This window comes from Canis lupus, chromosome 10, assembly GCF_048164855.1.
Source record: "Canis lupus baileyi chromosome 10, mCanLup2.hap1, whole genome shotgun sequence".
Lineage (NCBI taxonomy): Eukaryota > Metazoa > Chordata > Mammalia > Carnivora > Canidae > Canis > Canis lupus.
In genome coordinates this window covers 10,311,795-10,330,251 of record NC_132847.1, presented here as the reverse complement: position 1 = coordinate 10,330,251, position 18,457 = coordinate 10,311,795, and the positions used below count along the sequence as shown (strand labels likewise).

At 41.1% G+C, this 18,457-nt stretch overlaps 1 protein-coding gene across 8 annotated transcripts; it reads right to left on the bottom strand.

Moving 5' to 3' along the window:
* Nucleotides 1-210: 210 nt before the first annotated feature.
* Nucleotides 211-18,413, bottom strand: LOC140641207 (protein FAM170A-like). Of its 8 annotated transcripts, none has more exons than XM_072840657.1 (9): nucleotides 18,191-18,413; nucleotides 16,452-16,586; nucleotides 14,887-15,024; nucleotides 12,432-12,545; nucleotides 8,573-8,686; nucleotides 5,954-6,085; nucleotides 4,730-4,846; nucleotides 2,447-3,483; nucleotides 211-1,287 (listed from the first exon to the last, which is right to left on the bottom strand). In XM_072840657.1, the coding sequence occupies exons 1-8, from the start codon at nucleotides 18,258-18,260 to the stop codon at nucleotides 2,798-2,800; spliced, it is 1,506 nt and encodes a 501-aa protein (XP_072696758.1). In that variant the 5' UTR covers nucleotides 18,261-18,413; the 3' UTR covers nucleotides 211-1,287; nucleotides 2,447-2,797. The 8 variants fall into 8 exon arrangements, with proteins under 8 accessions (XP_072696758.1, XP_072696757.1, XP_072696759.1 ...); XM_072840656.1 differs by having other exon boundaries at nucleotides 5,954-6,088; nucleotides 18,191-18,412; XM_072840658.1 differs by having other exon boundaries at nucleotides 5,954-6,088; nucleotides 14,947-15,024; nucleotides 18,191-18,412.
* Between the last annotated feature and the right edge of the window lie 44 nt (nucleotides 18,414-18,457).

Sequence of the window (18,457 nt, the reverse complement as noted above, 5' to 3'; positions counted from 1 at the left end):
AAAGAACATTTTAATTTTTTTGTTTTTGAAAGTTGAACTATTTTAATTTCCTTTCTCTTATATAGTTTTGTGAACTATAAAGAACATTTTAATTTTTTTGTTTCTGTCCCTCCAGTTGAAGACAAGCAAAGTGACAAAGAAAAATTAAAATTAATCTTTGAAAATACACAATTAAAGTGTAAGTTATAGGCAAATAATTCAACATGCAAATTTTACTTTTAAAAACTTGTTTTATTTTTTATGTTTCTAAAATTAGTAAGCTTAAAACTGGATTATGACTTTGGGCACCCTTGTGGACACACATTTGATCGTCCCTGATGAGGGTGTTCCATCCTCTCTCCTATGACTGTATATCAACTGTTTGTAAACATACATGTGCCCAGAAAAGCCAAGCAGGGTATTTTCTTTGCTTTTGTTTCATTTGTGCAGTAGCTTTTCCTCTCTCAGTAATAAGAATGTCTGTCCCCCAGTCAAATAACCAGGCAGGTGAACGTATTAGACAACGATACAGAGAAAGATATATGTGCATATAAAGGAAAGGATATAGAAAAATAAGTAAAACTGTTAACGAAGACTACACTGGCGGGAAACTTGTGGGTGCGAGTACAGGGGAGGAAGGGTATGGATTACAATCTACCACATAGTCAGAGTCTTCAGGCACATATTCATGGATATAAGATGTCGAGGAGGGAAATAAGTTAGATGGGGTGAAAAATCTATAGCCAGGCTGGAGAGTAAGACTATGAGCCAGGTGTTCACACCTGCAGTAAATGCAAGGGATTTGAGAAGCCGCAAGCAGAACTCAAACTAGATTCTTTGTCAAGTTAGCAGTCTCCTCCCCCGAATCCTGCCAAGCTGTCATCAATCTTCTGCTCCACTGGTGAAAGCTCTAGGTAGGAGAAATGTGTTTCCACAGTACTAACACCTCTAGCAATACCGCCCTCTTCCCCACAAGGCAATATTGCAGGGATTTTCAGCGGTGCCTGACTCTGGCAGGGTGGGGGAGAGTCAGCAGGAGCAGAGACTCTTTCCTCTCAGGGCTCCTGAGGGCCTGGTATTCCCCGCATTCCTTGGGCTTCTCACGCCTCTCTGTGGATATTTTCTCCAGAGCTGGGCACCACATTTCTCCAGGTAACTGGGAGCAGCTGCAGAGGATCAGGTACATCCATCTTTAGCCGGTCCTCCCTTGATGCTATGGGACTCATGAAAACGTCTGTACTCCCATCAGACTGCAGGAATGTGCTGGATACTGTTGTTTGAAATCTTTGGGGTGATGGGTCTGTGTTGCTGTGAGAAAACCAAAGCAGAGAAGAGGATCATTCAGTGAGGAAGGCAGCTTTTCTTATTTTTATGATAAATGTTCATTCACTCTACATGATTCAAAAGATTCAGGGCAATTCCCAGGCTCCAATCTAACTGACTTTTGGACCCCAGAAGATGAGCCTTTCCTATATCCCATTGACTAAAAAGCCATACTCTCTCTCATTCATTTTGCAACGTCTTTGCAACTTCGTCTACGTTTAACCCCTCTAGTGACCTCTTAGAATAAGGCACTCGCAGCTGTAGGGAGAATAAAGAACGAGATATGGGAATTGTGAAACTTCATAAAAGAATATGGGGATCTTCCAGGAAGCAACACATTAAAATTTGCCAGAAATCAGGGTGCCTGGGTGGCTCAATTAAGCATCCGACTTGATTTTGGCTCAGGTCATGATTTCAGGGTTGTGAGTCTAAGCCACGTGTCAGGTTCCTTGCTGGGGGATCCTGCTTAAGATTTTCTCTCTCCCTTCACCTCCACCCCCTCCATCCCCAACAACCCCGGTTGCTCTAAAAGAAAAAAAAAAAAAAAAGGCAAGCCAGAAATGCCAGAAATGGTCCACAGCAGAAGAGTAGCTTCTTTGTCTCTCTTCTCCAGTTGCATCTGACACTTTAAAGGAAGCAGCCAGAACTACTGGCTCCTAGGATATATTAAATAGGAGTCCTCTGGTTGTTTCTTTCAAGTGGTTGTAACTCCCGAGCAGGTTCTTCCAGGTATGAAACTCACAACATGACATCTGAGATCTCACCCTCACCCAGGAAAAAGGTGGGACTGTGACTAGCCTTCATACTAACCCTTGTCCATCTCTGCTCTGCCCTTGAAAGGGAGGTAGGCCCAGGGCTAAGACTCCTGTGACACCTGGTTTATCTAAGGAATAATGGGCCCAAGCTTCTCTGCCCTACTTGACTAGTCTTGTCCTTACCCGACTCCTCAAAGGCATAGGAAGGAAGCAATCTCATTAATTCATCATCCATCAAGTATTCCACCCCAAGTATATATTCCTCTGAAGAAAATTATGCATCATAGTTATTATAGAACCCAGGGAGACATCGCTGGTGGATGAACCTTTTCTCAGAACCCTGAGTCCCAGGCATCCTCGAGGTGTTCTCCTAGCCCTAGGGCCCTCACCTCTTTGACCATGTGGCCTCCAGCAGTCCCTGCTTCCAGGGAGTCTCCTTTTTTCAGTGTAGTGGTAGAGAGGATACGCTGGTGTACGATGCTCTTTAGACTGCATGTGAGTCTCTTGCTGTTCCGCATGGTGAGACCCACCTTCTTCTCCTCCTTCTTGGGAGAGCAGTGGATAGAATGGAAAGGGGTCCTCTGCTCCTGTTGCTGCTGGTGCACTGGTAGTGGCGGGGTGGTAGATGTGTATAAAGAGAGGTGGGTACTAGGGTTGTTTAGAGAAGATAAAGAAAGCCCCTTGGTAGAGTCTGGTTTGCTCTACTTTCTCTCTCTCAGGGGCTGAAGAGAGTCTGTTTATTAGCATGAAGACATGTTCATGCCAGAATGATGTTCTTTCTGGCCTCGGTGTGTTCTCTTCCCAGTATTCTCCCCCCTTCTCTTCTTTGCCCTGTTCTTCTTGCTCTTCAGCCAAGCTAAGGCCAGATGGAAAGTATGGCAGCTAAAGCCCTCAGTGACCCCATGCTGGACGTGCTCCCGTAGGGCCTCTAAGCTGGGGAAGACCCGGCAGCAGCCCATGCACCTGAAGCCACTATCCAGGGCCACAAGCCATTCGGGGGTCTTGGCCCTGGAACATTCCTCCACAGCTGGAGTCTCTGCTGGGCTGTCAGCCTCCTCCTTTTCCTCTTGAGCTTCACTGTTCCAGCTGGACTCACTGCCAGTTAGGAGTTCCTTCGTACACACATGAGACGGGGTGACTTCTGTATGGACCTTTTCAGGAAAGGCCATTTCTTCTAGTCTTGCCTTCTTTGAGGGAGGCTCCTGCTCTTCCTCTGAATCACTTAAGACAGCCACCCCCCTTTTCATTTGGACATGCATGTAGTAAATTTTCATGAGCCTTTCCTTCTGTGGTTGTACTGAGGGCTCAGAGGGCTGAGTACTACTGACCAGATGGAATGGAAATGAGACATATGGAAAGGGCGAAGAAGTCTCATGTTGCTCAGATTGTCCAGGATGAGAAACATCTTGGTGTTTTTGATGGCTTCCTACGAAAGAGAATTTCAAACGTAAGACAAATAGAGTCTGTATGTGACGTCCGGAGGTGTCAAGGTGGCCATGAGAATATTCCCATGCAGATGTGTGGAGCAGAAGTCTGTACACATGTGGTATTTCGGCATTCTATGAGTGGTGTGTTTTATTTGAGGTGTGTACCTGCTATAACTATGCAGGAATGTGGGTGTAGTGTGTCTTGTGGACTTGCATGTGTGTTTTGGGACACATCTGGTTGAACGCTTCCTTTAAGAATGTATTTATTTATTTATTTGCAAGAGAGAGACAGAGACAGAGAGAGCAGAAGTAGAGGGAAAGGGACAAGCAGACTCCTTGCTGAGCGTGGAGTGTGACATGGGGCTGGATCTCACTATTTTGAGATCATGACCCGAGCTGAAACCAAGAGTCGGATGCTCAAATGACTGAGCCACGCAGGCACCCCTGGTGACTGTTTCTGATGTTACTCAGAGGTGACACTGAATGAGTGTGTGCATGTGTGTTACATAGTGTGACAGAGCATGTGAACAAGTGTGGGAATAATGCTGTTTCCTGTTGACACTGTAGCTTAGAATGCCAGCAGAAGTGACCTGAGCTCCTGAAATATGCCGCTCTGTGAAGTGCCCGAGTCTTCATGAGTGAAGTGGCATGTGGATGAGAAAGGCTGTACATGAAAGTCCATCCTCCTCAGGGTATATCCATTTTCTGCAGTTTGGCTTAGTGTGAGGGAGTTAAAACAGGTGATCTGTACAAGGGGTTGTAAAGGACTTATGGTATTAGTGTGTGAGTGGATGAGTCTGACTGTGTGAGGGAATGAAGGGACAAGGGTGTACCTATGCCATGCCAGAGAATGGGAAAGTGAATGAGGAAGGAAGGCAAGGAGAAAAGGAAGGAGAAATGGGACCAGAACTGGTAGGAAGGAATACAGATGCAGGAGTGTGGGTGAGGATGAGTTCATGCACCTCTGAGGGGGAAGGGTGTGATGAAATGTCCACACCACTGCGGGGCTCTACTTGACCTGAAGCTACAACGGTGACTGGGTCCTCCCCCTGAAGCTACACTCCCTTTCTGTTCCTCTGCAGGGGCTTCAGTCCTAGTCCCTCTGCCCTGAAGCCCTCTTCTGCTCTCAAGGGGAGAATAAGATAAGTCAGGCTTGGGCTGAGCAGCTCAGTTGTACCTGCTGTCTCTGCTCAGACGCGACCTGTGTATTTCCCTCACCGTCCTCTTTAGCGAGGATAAACTTACCAGAAGGGGAGATGCAGACGTATTCTGAGGAAGAAGACTTTTCTCCTGCAATCTCACTGCCAGGAGAGACCACATATGACTCAGGCTGAGGCACATTCTCTTGGTTCTTCCAGAATTCTGGGGAAAGGATTAAAAACAAAACAAAACTCTGAGATATGGCATCTTCTGGAGTCTGTGTCAACTCAAAGAGCTACACTGAATGGATATTATTAGTTAGACATCATTACCACACATGAGACTTAACTCTCATAGAAACTAAGGTGACTTTCTTCATTGAAATGCTACGATTTTCAGGTGACTTTATCTTTTAAAACTTCACTTACTCCTAAATATAACTAAATAATAATTAGTAAAACTGTATTTATAGTGAATGACCATGATATTATCTCGTGAGATTTCTGGACATGTGTAGAGAGTATTGGACACTTAGAACCACGCCTGTAAAACAGTATGCAGTCACTAAAGTAGGATATTCTCAGCTTGGTTTTCCTTATAGGACACTGTGCAATGAGGGGGCATGGGGTGCAATTTTATGAAGAATTCTGCATGTGTATCTCTCTACGTATGTACTGATATCTGGTATCTATCTATTAACCTTAAAAACACACGGAGGAGGTATGGATGGATAGATGGATGGATAGATAGATAGATAGATAGATAGATAGATAGAGGGCAGCCCCAGTGGCTCAGTGGTTTAGCGCCACCTTCAGCTGGGGGTGTGATCCTGGAGACCCAGGATCCAGTCCGACTACAGGCTCCCTGAATGGAGCCTGCTTCTCCCTCTGCCTGTCTCTCTCTCTCTCTCTCGTTCTGTGCCTCTCATAAAAAAATAAATATAATATTTACAAAAGATAGATATATAATGTACAAATGCAGGTAAAATAAATTTTCAAGGTTCCCGGGGAACCCTGGTGCTGGAAATGTTCAAATTAAGACTTCACGGTCATGGCCCAAACTTCCTTTCCGAAAATATATTTCCACATTTCTCTTAGATATTTTATCTTCTCATTCAGATCTTTTAAGAACTTCTTCCAAAGAAGACAGGGATGCCTCCCTGGTACATTTCTGCTTATTAATTAGGAATACAGACCTTGGACAGTCCTCGTGAGAAGGGGTCCTTTATGGCATTGCGGGGCATAGGCTCGTAATTCTAATTTTTGGCTAACATGCTGCCTCACCTCCCTGCCTGATTTCCCCCCAGCCCCTCCACTCCCACCATATTACCTCTGTCAAAGAGCTTGTCTACAGGAGAGATACGGGAAATATATTCTGAGTCTGAAACTTCTGCCCTCTGGCTGTGGCCTTGGGCCAACCCAGAGGGTCCAGAAAGTAGAATGTCTTCATCTGTGTTTAAGACTTCTGGGAAAGAGAAGGACAATCAGATAGATGATATCTTTGCCTCCATTAAACATTCGAGAAATACCATGTATAATAACACACACAGCACTTGTTCCCAGGAAGATTATAGTCTGGCTTCTATCCAAAGGTCTAAAATCTAGGTACCTAAAAATATTTGCTGGAATGAAATGTCTGGTTACCTAAGAGAGCATGAGAGCCCTAGGTTGTTTCCTGCAGTTGATCAGAGGCTCAAATTCTTGCCTGGCACATGGTAAGGTGCCCATATTATTTGTTATTACTACTCCATTTACCACAAGAATAAATGCAGAGCAGGTATGTCAGTACAGGTCTTCAGTCTGCCACCTGTGGTTTATGATACCGAGGTCGTGTTGCCTCCGGGGAGGGTTAGGATTTACAAGAGAGAAATGACAGACTGGGATCTGTTGGCCTCCACTTCCACATATCTGCTCCTGTGCTCCAGGGACCTCACCTGAGGGCTCTGCTGCACAGCTCTGCAGGACTGGAGACTCCAGGGGGATCCCCAAAGCTGACTCCAGACGGTACTTCCAAGCATGGGCACAGCTCAACTGTCAGGAGCTACGGACTGGCCAAGTGGCTCAGCTGTCACTTGGCCTAGTTAGTGGTGTCATCTTCCTCATGTTCCACACACATTGTTCTGATCAGCTTTTGCCTCTATACTTACCATACTCATAAGCCTACCACTAAACTTTCCCAATTAACAGCTAAATTCTAAGTTGTTGATTGTTTTCCTAGTAAAATATGTATATTTCTGGGATCGGGTTTTACCTCTATCATGAACTTCAACACATCCCGAAAATCGCCAGTTAGTTTTTCTTCCTCTTAATCTACATTTCCAAACTCAACACTCAGTAAATAGGTAAATTTCTGTTCCTGATAAAATAACTCAAACATATTAAGTCTCTTCCTATGTTTAAAAAGTTTTTTGAAGCTTGTACCCAAATTTAACTTCACAAAATGCACCTACTTTGTCTCTTAGGTCACTGAAGAGTATCTGGTAGGTCATGTTATAGGCATGAGATAAGTCAGTGGGGGGTGGATTATTTTTTAGAGACGTAGTATGTGTACCGTGTTCGGTGAGTACTGTCTGATTGTGCACGTGTCTGTCATGTTTCTTCAACAATTTTACGTAGGAGTCGTACGGGTGCCATGGCCATTCTACGTACAGGTAGCATGAGCATCATATATTAGCGGATGGTACAGCATAATCCCGTATATGTAAAGGTGGTATGAGTGATCTGGGTGTCATGTACTACTGAGGTTCAAGTTGTGACGTACTGTCTATTTGATTTATGAGAGAGATATGGACCTGCGTAATTTTGTGAGATCTGTTGAGATTGTGAAAGTGCTAGGATAGAGGCAAGGTTAGAGGCAAGACCTCACGCGAGGTCCTAGATTATGGAATTACATGAGGGGCCTAAGCAACTTGGGACAGAGGAGTTTTACACGATGTTATATGATTGTGTGGCTTTGTTCACTGTTAATGTGAAATATGAAGTTCTACAAGAGTGAGATTATTTGTGTGAGTTTGAGATGATAGTATCTAAGGAATGTCATTAGAGAAGGCAAACTTGAGGAATACATATGCTGCAAAATGAGTTGTGAAGGTTCAAGATATGAGGATCTGAATTTATGAGTCTGTCTGAGAGTATAAGGAAATGGGAGCAGAGGGATGCCTGGGTGGCTCAGTGGTTGAGCACCTGCCTTTGGCTCGGGGCATGAGCCTGGCTTCCCGGGATTGAGTCCCACGTTGGGTTCCCTGAGGGAGCCTGCTCCTCCCTCTGCCTATGTCTCTGCCTCTCTCTATATGTGTTTCTTGTGAATAAATGATTAAGATCCTTAACAAAAAAAAAAAAAAAAGAAAAGAAAAGAAAAGAAAAAGAAAAGAAAGAAATGGGACCAGAGAATGGGAAATGAAGAGACAAGTGTCAATAGGGGTAAATGTGAGAGGACTTTGTGCTAAGACTAGTAGAGTGTGTGATGGAATAAATATTCCTGTGTGCTCATGAGGGTTAGGAGGTTGTTGGAGAAGAATCGAAGGGTCTCTTTCAAATCACTGCCCCTTCTTCCTCCATGAAAGGACATATGCTAAGGAGTTCAGTCCTCTCTTAGAGAAAAAAGCAAAATCTACAGGTTCCTTCTTGGATGCCCTATCTGTTCTTTGCTGGCCCATTTCACACCAGCTGTCAGAGATTTCTCCGAGAGATCTGACATTTCTTTAGACTCCACCTTTGCAAACATGGCCCTGCACTTATGGATATTTGTCCTCTCTGAGATTCCCCTTGAATCTCCAGGCTTTGTTTTATATAGATGCAATGAACATCTCCTCTAGAGAAAAAAGACCTTGTGTTATCCCTCTCATCTGGACATGGGCTTGGATCACTTTTTAATGCTCAGCTGGACCCTCAGCCATGCTTACATCTCCCTTTGCCACTACCCACCTCCAGTTCATACATCTCTACTTACCAGTATTCTTATTGTCAGAGGCACAGGGGAGGTCACTTGAGACAACGGCACTGTGTTCTTCCTGTGAGGTACTCTCACCAGGCTGTGGTGTATCCTTTTGCTTCTTTAAGATTTCTGTAATTTGAATTAGAATTAAAAAGATATATCTAGTGTTTCATATATTCAGTGCACTTGGATTGCTTACTCTGTGTCAGACACTCATGGATAGTATAGTCTCTTTCCTGGCCAAAGCTCCAAAATAGAAGCATTCGACCATTTTTACTTTTTCCCAAGTGCTCATGGCTAGCTGGATATAATATATGTACATTGTCTTTATTGAGGTCGCTGCGGTGTGTCTTGAAATTGTGTCATCACAGTGTACAGTCCATATATTTTAGTATTTGTTTCCCTGACTATACATACATCACTGTGTCTCACGCATTCATCAGAAGATGCCCATATCCTATCTGCAGAGTCCATAATGTTACCTTTAAGGCCCAAGGGACTTTGCAGATAATTTTAGATTAAGGACCCTGAGATGGGAACATATTTGGGATTAGATGAGCGGTCCATATGCCGTAGTTTAGACTTCTGACCTCTGGAACCATAAGAGAATAATACATTTGTGTTGTCCTTAATCCACTGTTTGCGGTAAATTGTTAAAGCCTTCGGTAGATGATAATAAATGCTCCACATACTCTGGACTGACTAGGGGCTTTACAAACGGGCAGGCTCTATTTACCTGATTTCCTTTCTTTTCTGAGTGTAGAGTTGTTTATTTGAGTCCATGGTGCCACCCATTCTTTGTGCAAAATAAGGAGCTTAGAATACTTGAGCTCCCAGTCATGTTGTATGTGACTGTCATCCAGTACTTCAGTTACATCTGTTTGGTGGATTATCTGCGAATCAGTGATTCCTGGTTTGGGTGTGGAAATCATCAAAACCTACTGGCATTCAATCACAGACTTCTCAGCTCACCTTCCGTTCCTGGCTTCCATTTCATCTTTCCAAATACGTTCTGTGTTTTCAAATTTTTTATCTTTTATGTTTTCTACTTTTTTATCTGAAACCTGTCTTTTTTTCACCCTTCTTTTCTTTATGATGTGACTGTTCTTTTCATCCAGCACATTATCTTATATTGTTATTAGATAATTGCTGTGGATATGGTCACTGCCTGACAGATCACCATTCTTTTGAAAGACTGTGTGCTTCTCCCCAGTTGCTTTAACATCTTTGTTATTGAGGTTCTGAATATTGGCTTTAGTGTCCTTAGTTTAGTGGGGATTTATTTTTGCCATTTCTGTAACGAGCTCCCTAATAATGTTTCCTGATTCTAAGGGTTTGTATCTTCCAGAGTTCTGAAAAAAAAATCTTGGCAATTACTTCTTTATCTGTCTTACGTTCTCTGTTTTATTCTAAACAAGCATTAGTTTGATATGTCATACTGTCACATTTTCTCCTCATTTATCTTAATCCTTTTTTCATATTTCCAATGTATTGATCACTCTGATTTATATTTGTAAGTAATTCCCTGGCTCTAGCCTTCAGGTCACAAATGTTCTTTTCCTCTGACAAATGTGATGTTTAACTCATCCACATTTTTTATGATTTCTAGAACATTATTTCTCATTTCTAAAACTTGTTTTTCTAAATCTTTTTATTGATAGTGTTTTATGTTTTTACTCGTTTAATAACTGTAAACATTCTTATTTACCATTCCTATTGTTTAATTAAATGATTTTCTTTGAAGCTAAATTTAGTGTTCATTGTGTTTGCAGAATCTACTTTAGATAATGTGTTTTGTAGTTTTACATGGGGAGCTCATGCTCAGTAAGTCATTACCTATAAGACTCTTTTACATGGATGACTAACGATTCAGAGCTCTTTTACATTCCTTCAGTGGGAAATTACTAGAGTACTGCAATCTTTGGTTTAATTTTACATTAACTCTTCTCTTGTAGGTTTAACTGACATCACAGCAATTCTGGATATGATCAGTTTTTGCCGCTATACTTACCATACTCATAAGCCTACCACTAAACTTTCCTACTAAACAGCTAAATTCTAAGTTGTTGATTGTTTTCCTAGTAAAATATGTATATTTTTGGGATCGGGTTTTACCTCTATCATGAACTTCAACACATCCCGAAAATCGCCAGTTAGTTTTTCTTCCTCTTAATCTACATTTCCAAACTCAACGCTCAGTAAATAGGTAAATTTCTGTTCCTGATAAAATAACTCAAACATATTAAGTCTCTTCCTATGTTTAAAAAGTTTTTTGAAGCTTGTACCCAAATTTAACTTCACAAAATGCACCTACTTTGTCTCTTAGGTCACTGAAGAGTATCTGGTAGGTCATGTTGTAGGCATGAGACAAGTCAGTGGGGGGTGGATTATTTAAGGTACACACGGTATGTGTACCGTGTTCGGTGAGTACTGTCTGATTGTGTACGTGTCTGTCATGTTTCTTCAACAATTTTATGTAGGAGGCGTACGGGTGCCATGGCCATTCTACGTAAAGGTAGCATGAGCATCATATATTAGCGGATGGTACTGCATAATCCCGTATATGTAAAGGTGGTATGAGTGATCTGGGTGTCATGTACTACTGAGGTTCAAGTTGTGACATACTGTCTATTTGATTTATGAGAGGGATATGGACGTGTGTAATTTTGTGAGATCTGTTGAGATTGTGAAAGTGCTAGGATAGAGGCAAGGATAGAGGCAAGACCTCACACGAGGTCCTAGATTGTGGAATTACATGAGGGGCCGAAGCGAGTTGGGACAGAGGCGTTTTACACGATGTTATATGATTGTGTGGCTTTGTTCACTGTTAATGTGAAATATGAAGTTCTACAAGAGTGAGATTATTTGTGTGAGTTTGAGATGATAGTATCTAAGGAATGACATTAGAGAAAGCAAACTTGAGGAATACATATGCTGCAAAACGAGTTCTGAAGGTTCAGGATATGAGGATCTGAATTTATGAGTCTGTCGGAGAGTATAAGGAAATGGGAGCAGAGGGATGCCTGGGTGGCTCAGTGGTTGAGCACCTGCCTTTGGCTCGGGGCATGAGCCTGGCTTCCCGGGATTGAGTCCCACGTTGGGCACCCTGAGGGAGCCTGCTCCTCCCTCTGCCTATGTCTCTGCCTCTCTCTATATGTGTTTCTTGTGAATAAATGATTAAGATCCTTAACAAAAAAAAAAGAAAAGAAAAAAGAAAGAAATGGGACCAGAGAATGGGAAATGAAGAGACAAGTGTCAATAGGGGTAACTGTGAGAGGACTTTGTGCTGAGTCTAGTAGAGTGTGTGATGGAATAAATATTCCTGTGTGCTCATGAGGGTTAGGAGGTTGTTGGAGAAGAATCGAAGGGTCTCTTTCAAATCTCTGCCCCTTCTTCCCCCATGAAAGGACATATGCTAAGGAGTTCAGTCCTCTCTTAGCGAAAAAGCAAAATCTACTGGTTCCTTCTTGTATCTGTTCTTTGCTGGCCCATTTCACACCAGCTGTCAGAGATTTGCCCACATTATGACCAACAGAATTCATCTTCTCAGGTTCAGACTGAGTTTATATTTCCATTTCTCAGAGAGATCTGACATTTCTTTAGACTCCACCTTTGCAAACATGGCCCTGCACTTATGGATATTTGTCCTCTCTGAGATTCCCCTTGAATCTCCAGGCTTTGTTTTATATAGATGCAATGAACATCTCCTGGAGAGAAAAAAGACCTTGTGTTATCCCTCTCATCTGGACATGGCTTGGATCACTTTTTAACTCTCATCTATGAGTCTGTAAATAGAAATGCTCAGCTGGACCCTCAGCCATGCTTATATCTCCCTTTGCCACTACCCACCTCCAGTTCAGACATCTCGACTTACCCGTATTCTTATTGTCAGAGGCACAGGGGAGGTCACTTGAGACAACGGCACTGTGTTCTTCCTGTGAGGTACTCTCACCAGGCTGTGGAGTATCCTTTTGCTTCTTTAAGATTTCTGTAAATTGAATTAGAATTAAAAGATATATCTAGTGTTTCATATATTCAGTGCACTTGGATTGCTTACTCTGTGTCAGACACTCATGGATAGTATAGTCTCTTTTCTGGCCAAAGCTCCAAAATAGAAGCATTCGACCATTTTTACTTTTTCCCAAGTGCTCATGGCTAGCTGGATATAATATATGTACATTGTCTTTATTGAGGTCGCTGCGGTGTGTCTTGAAATTGTGTCATCACAGTGTACAGTCCATATATTTTAGTATTTGTTTCCCTGACTATACATACGTCACTGTGTCTCACGCATTTCATCAGAAGATGCCCATATCCTATCTGCAGAGTCCATAATGTTACCTTTAAGGCCCAAGGGACTTTGCAGACATTATTAGATTAAGGACCCTGAGATGGGAACATATTTGGGATTAGATGAGGGGTCCATATGCCGTAGTTTAGACTTCTGACCTCTACAACCATAAGTGAATAATACTTTTTTGTTGTCCTTAATCCACTGTTTGCGGTAAATTGTTAAAGCCTTCGGTAGATGATAATAAATGCTCCACATACTCTGGACTGACTAGGGGATTTACAAACGGGCAGGCTCTATTTACCTGATTTCCTTTCTTTTCTGAGCGTAGAGTTGTTTATTTGAGTCCATGGTGCCACCCATTCTTTGTGCAAAATAAGGAGCTTAGAATACTTGAGCTCCCAGTCATGTTGTATGTGACTGTCATCCAGTACTTCAGTTACATCTGTTTGGTGGATTATCTGCGAATCAGTGATTCCTGGTTTGGGTGTGGAAATCATCAAAACCTACTGGCATTCAATCACAGACTTCTCAGCTCACCTTCCGTTCCTGGCTTCCATTTCATCTTTCCAAATACGTTCTGTGTTTTCAAATTTTTTATCTTTTATGTTTTCTACTTTTTTATCTGAAACCTGTCTTTTTTTCACCCTTCTTTTCTTTATGATGTGACTGTTCTTTTCATCCAGCACATTATCTTATATTGTTATTAGATAATTGCTGTGGATATGGTCACTGCCTGACAGATCACCATTCTTTTGAAAGACTGTGTGCTTCTCCCCAGTTGCTTTAACATCTTTGTTATTGAGGTTCTGAATATTGGCTTTAGTGTCCTTAGTTTAGTGGGGATTTATTTTTGCCATTTCTGTAACGAGCTCCCTAATAATGTTTCCTGATTCTAAGGGTTTGTATCTTCCAGAGTTCTGAAAAAAAAATCTTGGCAATTACTTCTTTATCTGTCTTACGTTTTCTGTTTTATTCTAAACAAGCATTAGTTTGATATGTCATACTGTCACATTTTCTCCTCATTTATCTTAATCCTTTTTTCATATTTCCAATGTATTGATCACTCTGATTTATATTTGTAAGTAATTCCCTGGCTCTAGCCTTCAGGTCACAAATGTTCTTTTCCTCTGACAAATGTGATGTTTAACTCATCCACATTTTTTATGATTTCTAGAACATTATTTCTCATTTCAAAAACTTGGTTTTTTAAATCTTTTTATTGATAGTGCTTTATGTTTTTACTCGTTTAATAACTGTAAACATTCTTATTTACCATTCCTATTGTTTAATTAAATGATTTTCTTTGAAGCTAAATCTTAGTGTTCATTGTGTTTGCAGAATCTGCTTTAGATAATGTATTTTGTAGTTTTACATGGAGAGCTCATGTTCTGTAAGTCATTACCTATAAGACTCTTTTACATGGATGACTAACGATTCAGAGCTCTTTCACATTTCCTCAGTGAGAAATTACTAGAGTACTGCAATCTTTGGTTTAATTTTACATTAACTCTTCGCTTGTAGGTTTAACTGACATCACAGCAATTCTGGATACATCCCTCAATAAATGATATTTTCCCCAAAATGAATGCACAGAGTTTCTCTCTACCATCTGATAGTGAAAACTGGTTTTTTTTCTTTTTGTTTTTGTTTTTTTAGATTACTTACGTTTAATCATGAGAGACAGAGAGAGAGAGAGAGAGAGAGACTGGCAGAGAGAGAAGCAGGCTCCACGCAGGGAGCCCGACATGGCACTGGATCCTGTGTCTCCAGGATCAGGCCCCTGGTTGAAGGCGGCGCTAAACCACTGAGCAAACCGTTCTGCCCCATGAAAACTGTTTGTATTCAGTTCCTAGTGAGGATACAAGAACAAGAGACTCAGATTCCCAAATAAGAGATGAGAATAAGATTATAACTGGGTCTGATGTGTTTCTTTCTCCCACTAACTGAGAGATGCTGAGCTGGGTGTCTACCAGTCTGTTCAGGCTCCCATTGCCCTAATCTTCCCAGACTTTGCTTGCCTTTCTTTTCCCCTTACCAGTAGAAGACAGATGACTCAAGGAGGAATAACAGAAGTATTCTGATTCAGAGGATTCACCTTTTGCCTCAGGGACCGCAGTATTGTCTTCCAAAGAGTGGCCAGGTGGTGGATCACATTTGCTTGATTTTAAGATTCCTAAAAAATTGAATATAAGTCAGAAAAACAGCTGGTTCCATTCTGTTCCCCCTCCTATACTCTTCGCCCTAACCTATTCTTCCCATTGATTCTATGGAAATACTTTGTTCTGAACAGTAATCTTTAGTTTGGGCAGAGAATTGGTATCTTTCAGCATCCTATTCTTCTATTTGGATCCTCTACTATGGGTCCTCATATTCATTCATCTTGGTTAGAATTTTCAGTACCATTTGCCTTCCTTTATATTTGTTACATTTTTATCCTCTGCATTCTACCTCCTAGAGATTTACTGCCTCAAAGGAGACAAAATCTTAACTTTTGAAGAACACATTCTTTATTTTTATGTCAATGTCTCTCTTTCCATGCTAACCAAGCTCGTTGCTCATTAGTTAATTGCTGAAAATCATCATCACCTCTTATGGATATGTCTGATATGTGCATTACATACCTACTGTGGCAAAACGGTGTGATGGGTGCAATGTGCTTTGTGTCTATATGTTCCTAACATGTTGGTTTAAACAGAGCTAGGGCTTAAAGTGTAATTGATTTGGTGCTTGTGAATCTGAATATGAGATGAATTTTGTGTAAGTGATAATGGTATGTATGCTTTCTGGGTTTCAGTTTAGCACATATCCATGTGTACAGATTCTGCGTCCTATGTCTACGGATTTCAGTGTTTATATTTTGTTATAGGACTTAATATTCTCTTCGAGACTAGACTTGACATATTTGTGAAATATAAGGGAAGAATGAAATAACATTAGAGGATGTAAAAATCAAAGGTTTTAAGAGAAAGAATAAATGAACTTCGAGACTATATTTATATTAATACATATGCATAGATATAATCTATATTTATATTTAAATTAGTTATATTAGATAAATTTCACAGATGTAATGGTGAGTGAAAGAAACCAGACAAAAACTATACATTGTATGCTTCTATGACATTTAAAAACAGGGATAACTAAGCTTGGGTTTTAGAAGTCAGAAAAATTATCTGTGTTTGTGTAGCAGGAACAAAAACATGGCATAGAGAATTGAGGTGCATATGGAAATTATAAGGAAATGAATGATGAGAATAAGGAGTGCAGAGAGTCTGCACCGGGATAACATATGTGCTTTTGCTGGTTGATACTGACCTACCCTTCCATGTTTCTCTGGTAAAATTCTCATACCCAGACCCTCTCCCACCATTTCCTCAAATAAAACACTGCTCTCTGCTGATCTTTTTGGGATTACTCCACTCCTTTTAAGTATTTTTCCCTTGCAACTGATGATTTCTACCACTGGTCAGAGAAGAAGACAGAGATACAGTTGGAGTTTCTTTCTGTTTTGGTCAGCCTTTCATCAACTGATGATCAGAATCACTCAGTTCATCTCTGGCTTCTACCTAGATTCCATTTTATTCAATAAACTCTCCTTACCAGCACCAGTGAGCTTTTCTTGGGAGGAGGTGCTGAAGCATTCTGAAGAGGAAGAAGAGTCCTTTTCTGTCTGGCCTGAAGTTGAGGCCACTGCGCTTTGTTCATGCTGTAGAACTTCTTCTACGTTAGTACTTGCTGAGAAATCACACAAAAATAATAAAGATGTGGCCCATGATTGGTGTTTGCGAATTTATCCATCCATTAAACAAACAAGAAGAGTATAAACAAGACACGTTTAGTGAACACACATAGCCTCCATTTTCATGGAGAGCATAATATGGTTCATTTATTGTGTTTCTATCAGGAGGAGTTGGGTTTGTACAATGTTCCTTGTAACTGGAGCAGAAAGTGCAAGCTATCTCCTTTCTACCTGGACATACTACTAGATTGTATTTATCAGCATCTCTTGCGGCAGTTCTGACAATGGGATTAAGTTTTTGAAAATGGAAAATGAGTGGAAATGACATGTGACCCTTCCAAACAGAACCAAAAATACCTCTTCTGGGTCCCTCCACGCTCTTCACTTTTCCAGCTAGTTGGGATGTTGATAATCCAGGGTCTATTTTAAAGCTCAAGTTGATGATAGCAAAGATTCTATCAGCCCTGGAGACTTGCCATATTCCATTTTTATATACTCTGAATTGTTATATAAGCAAGAAACCGATTCATTTGTGTACTAGTTACAAGGGCCAAATCTACTCTCACTAATGACGTAAGGACGTAATGTGTTTTTGAGAGGCAAATAATTGGATCTGGTACAGAGTAAGTGGACAATTATATTTGATATTAATTACCTTTTCCTGGCATACTTATATTCTATATGTGTGTATATGGGAAACACAGTTATGAGTACATGTTTTCCATGTCTCATACTTTACACTCAATAACAACTCTCAACACGGACTAATTTTATTGCAGGTAAAATACAGATAACCTCACTTTCCAGGCTTCTCTCCCCAGAAAGCACATACATTGTTGGAAATATCAAGTCCTCTTCCCAAGTAGGAGTCAACACTTGTAACTTCAGGGTTAGCCTTAATCTGCCCTCCCCCAACTCCCCAGCACTGAACAATGGTTTCTCCTCTTAGATGTTACTTGTTTACTTTTAATTTCCATAGCAACCAGAACTACTTCAGTTTTCCATTTCTTCAGAAACAATCTCCTCAATTTAACCATTATCATTAAACAGTGGTATATGTACATATTCTGCCCTTTTCTTGCATTTTAGATAGGAACCCCGCATTTACATTCTCATAGTCTGAGACAAAATTCTTTTTTGCTTCTGAGTAAGTAAATTCTGACTTTATACTCTCACCCCTGTACAACCAGTTTCAAGTGCTCTTTTAAAAATTTCTCCTTACTTCTATGAGCCACATTTTCTTCTTCATTAACAGGAGAAAGTACTACTGGAAAACTTATAATAACATCCTATACTACATCAATGCCCTTAGGCAGAAATAAAATATAGGAAAATACAATTTCCACAGAAAGAGTACTAATCAGCCACTCACTAAGTCTGTAGTGCAGTAACCCAGAGTGACATAGAGATGGCACAGGTCTTAAGCTGCAGAGACAAGGTTTTGGTCACTTGAATTTTCTCTTGACTCTCAGAGACTATCTGAGCCCTCAGAAAGACTAGCATATATACACATCCCTCCCCCGCTTCCCTTCTTCTCTCCTCCTTTCTTTAGAGGCAGTTCCTTGTCACCCTGTGCTCAGAGAAGATGCTTAACACATACCTTTTGACCTCTTGACAGTTTGGGGGGAACTTGTCCTTTCTAGATGCTTCCTTTTTCGTTTCTGCTTCATGGTTCACCTCTTCAGAGAGTGACTCCAATCAGTATAACGAAGAATCAAACTAGTTCACTTGTACACTCACGAACAACAAATCAGTAGAGAAACTACTTCCTCACTAAATCACTGTCCTGACCAGTGCTCAACATACCAACAGGGCTATTATGATGCAAGCCAGCATCAGTGTTCTGTGACCTAGGGATTACATCAGC

Coding starts and splice junctions, on each gene's coding strand:
- LOC140641207 (XM_072840656.1), bottom strand. CDS start 18,260: ATGAAGCAGAAACGAAAAAGGAAGCATCTAGAAAGGACAAGTTCCCCC. Junction 15,025..16,451: donor AGAAAAGCTCACTGGTGCTG/GTAAGGAGAGTT, acceptor TCAATTTTTTAG/GAATCTTAAAATCAAGCAAA. Junction 12,546..14,886: donor GAGTCATCTGTCTTCTACTG/GTAAGGGGAAAA, acceptor TTCAATTTACAG/AAATCTTAAAGAAGCAAAAG.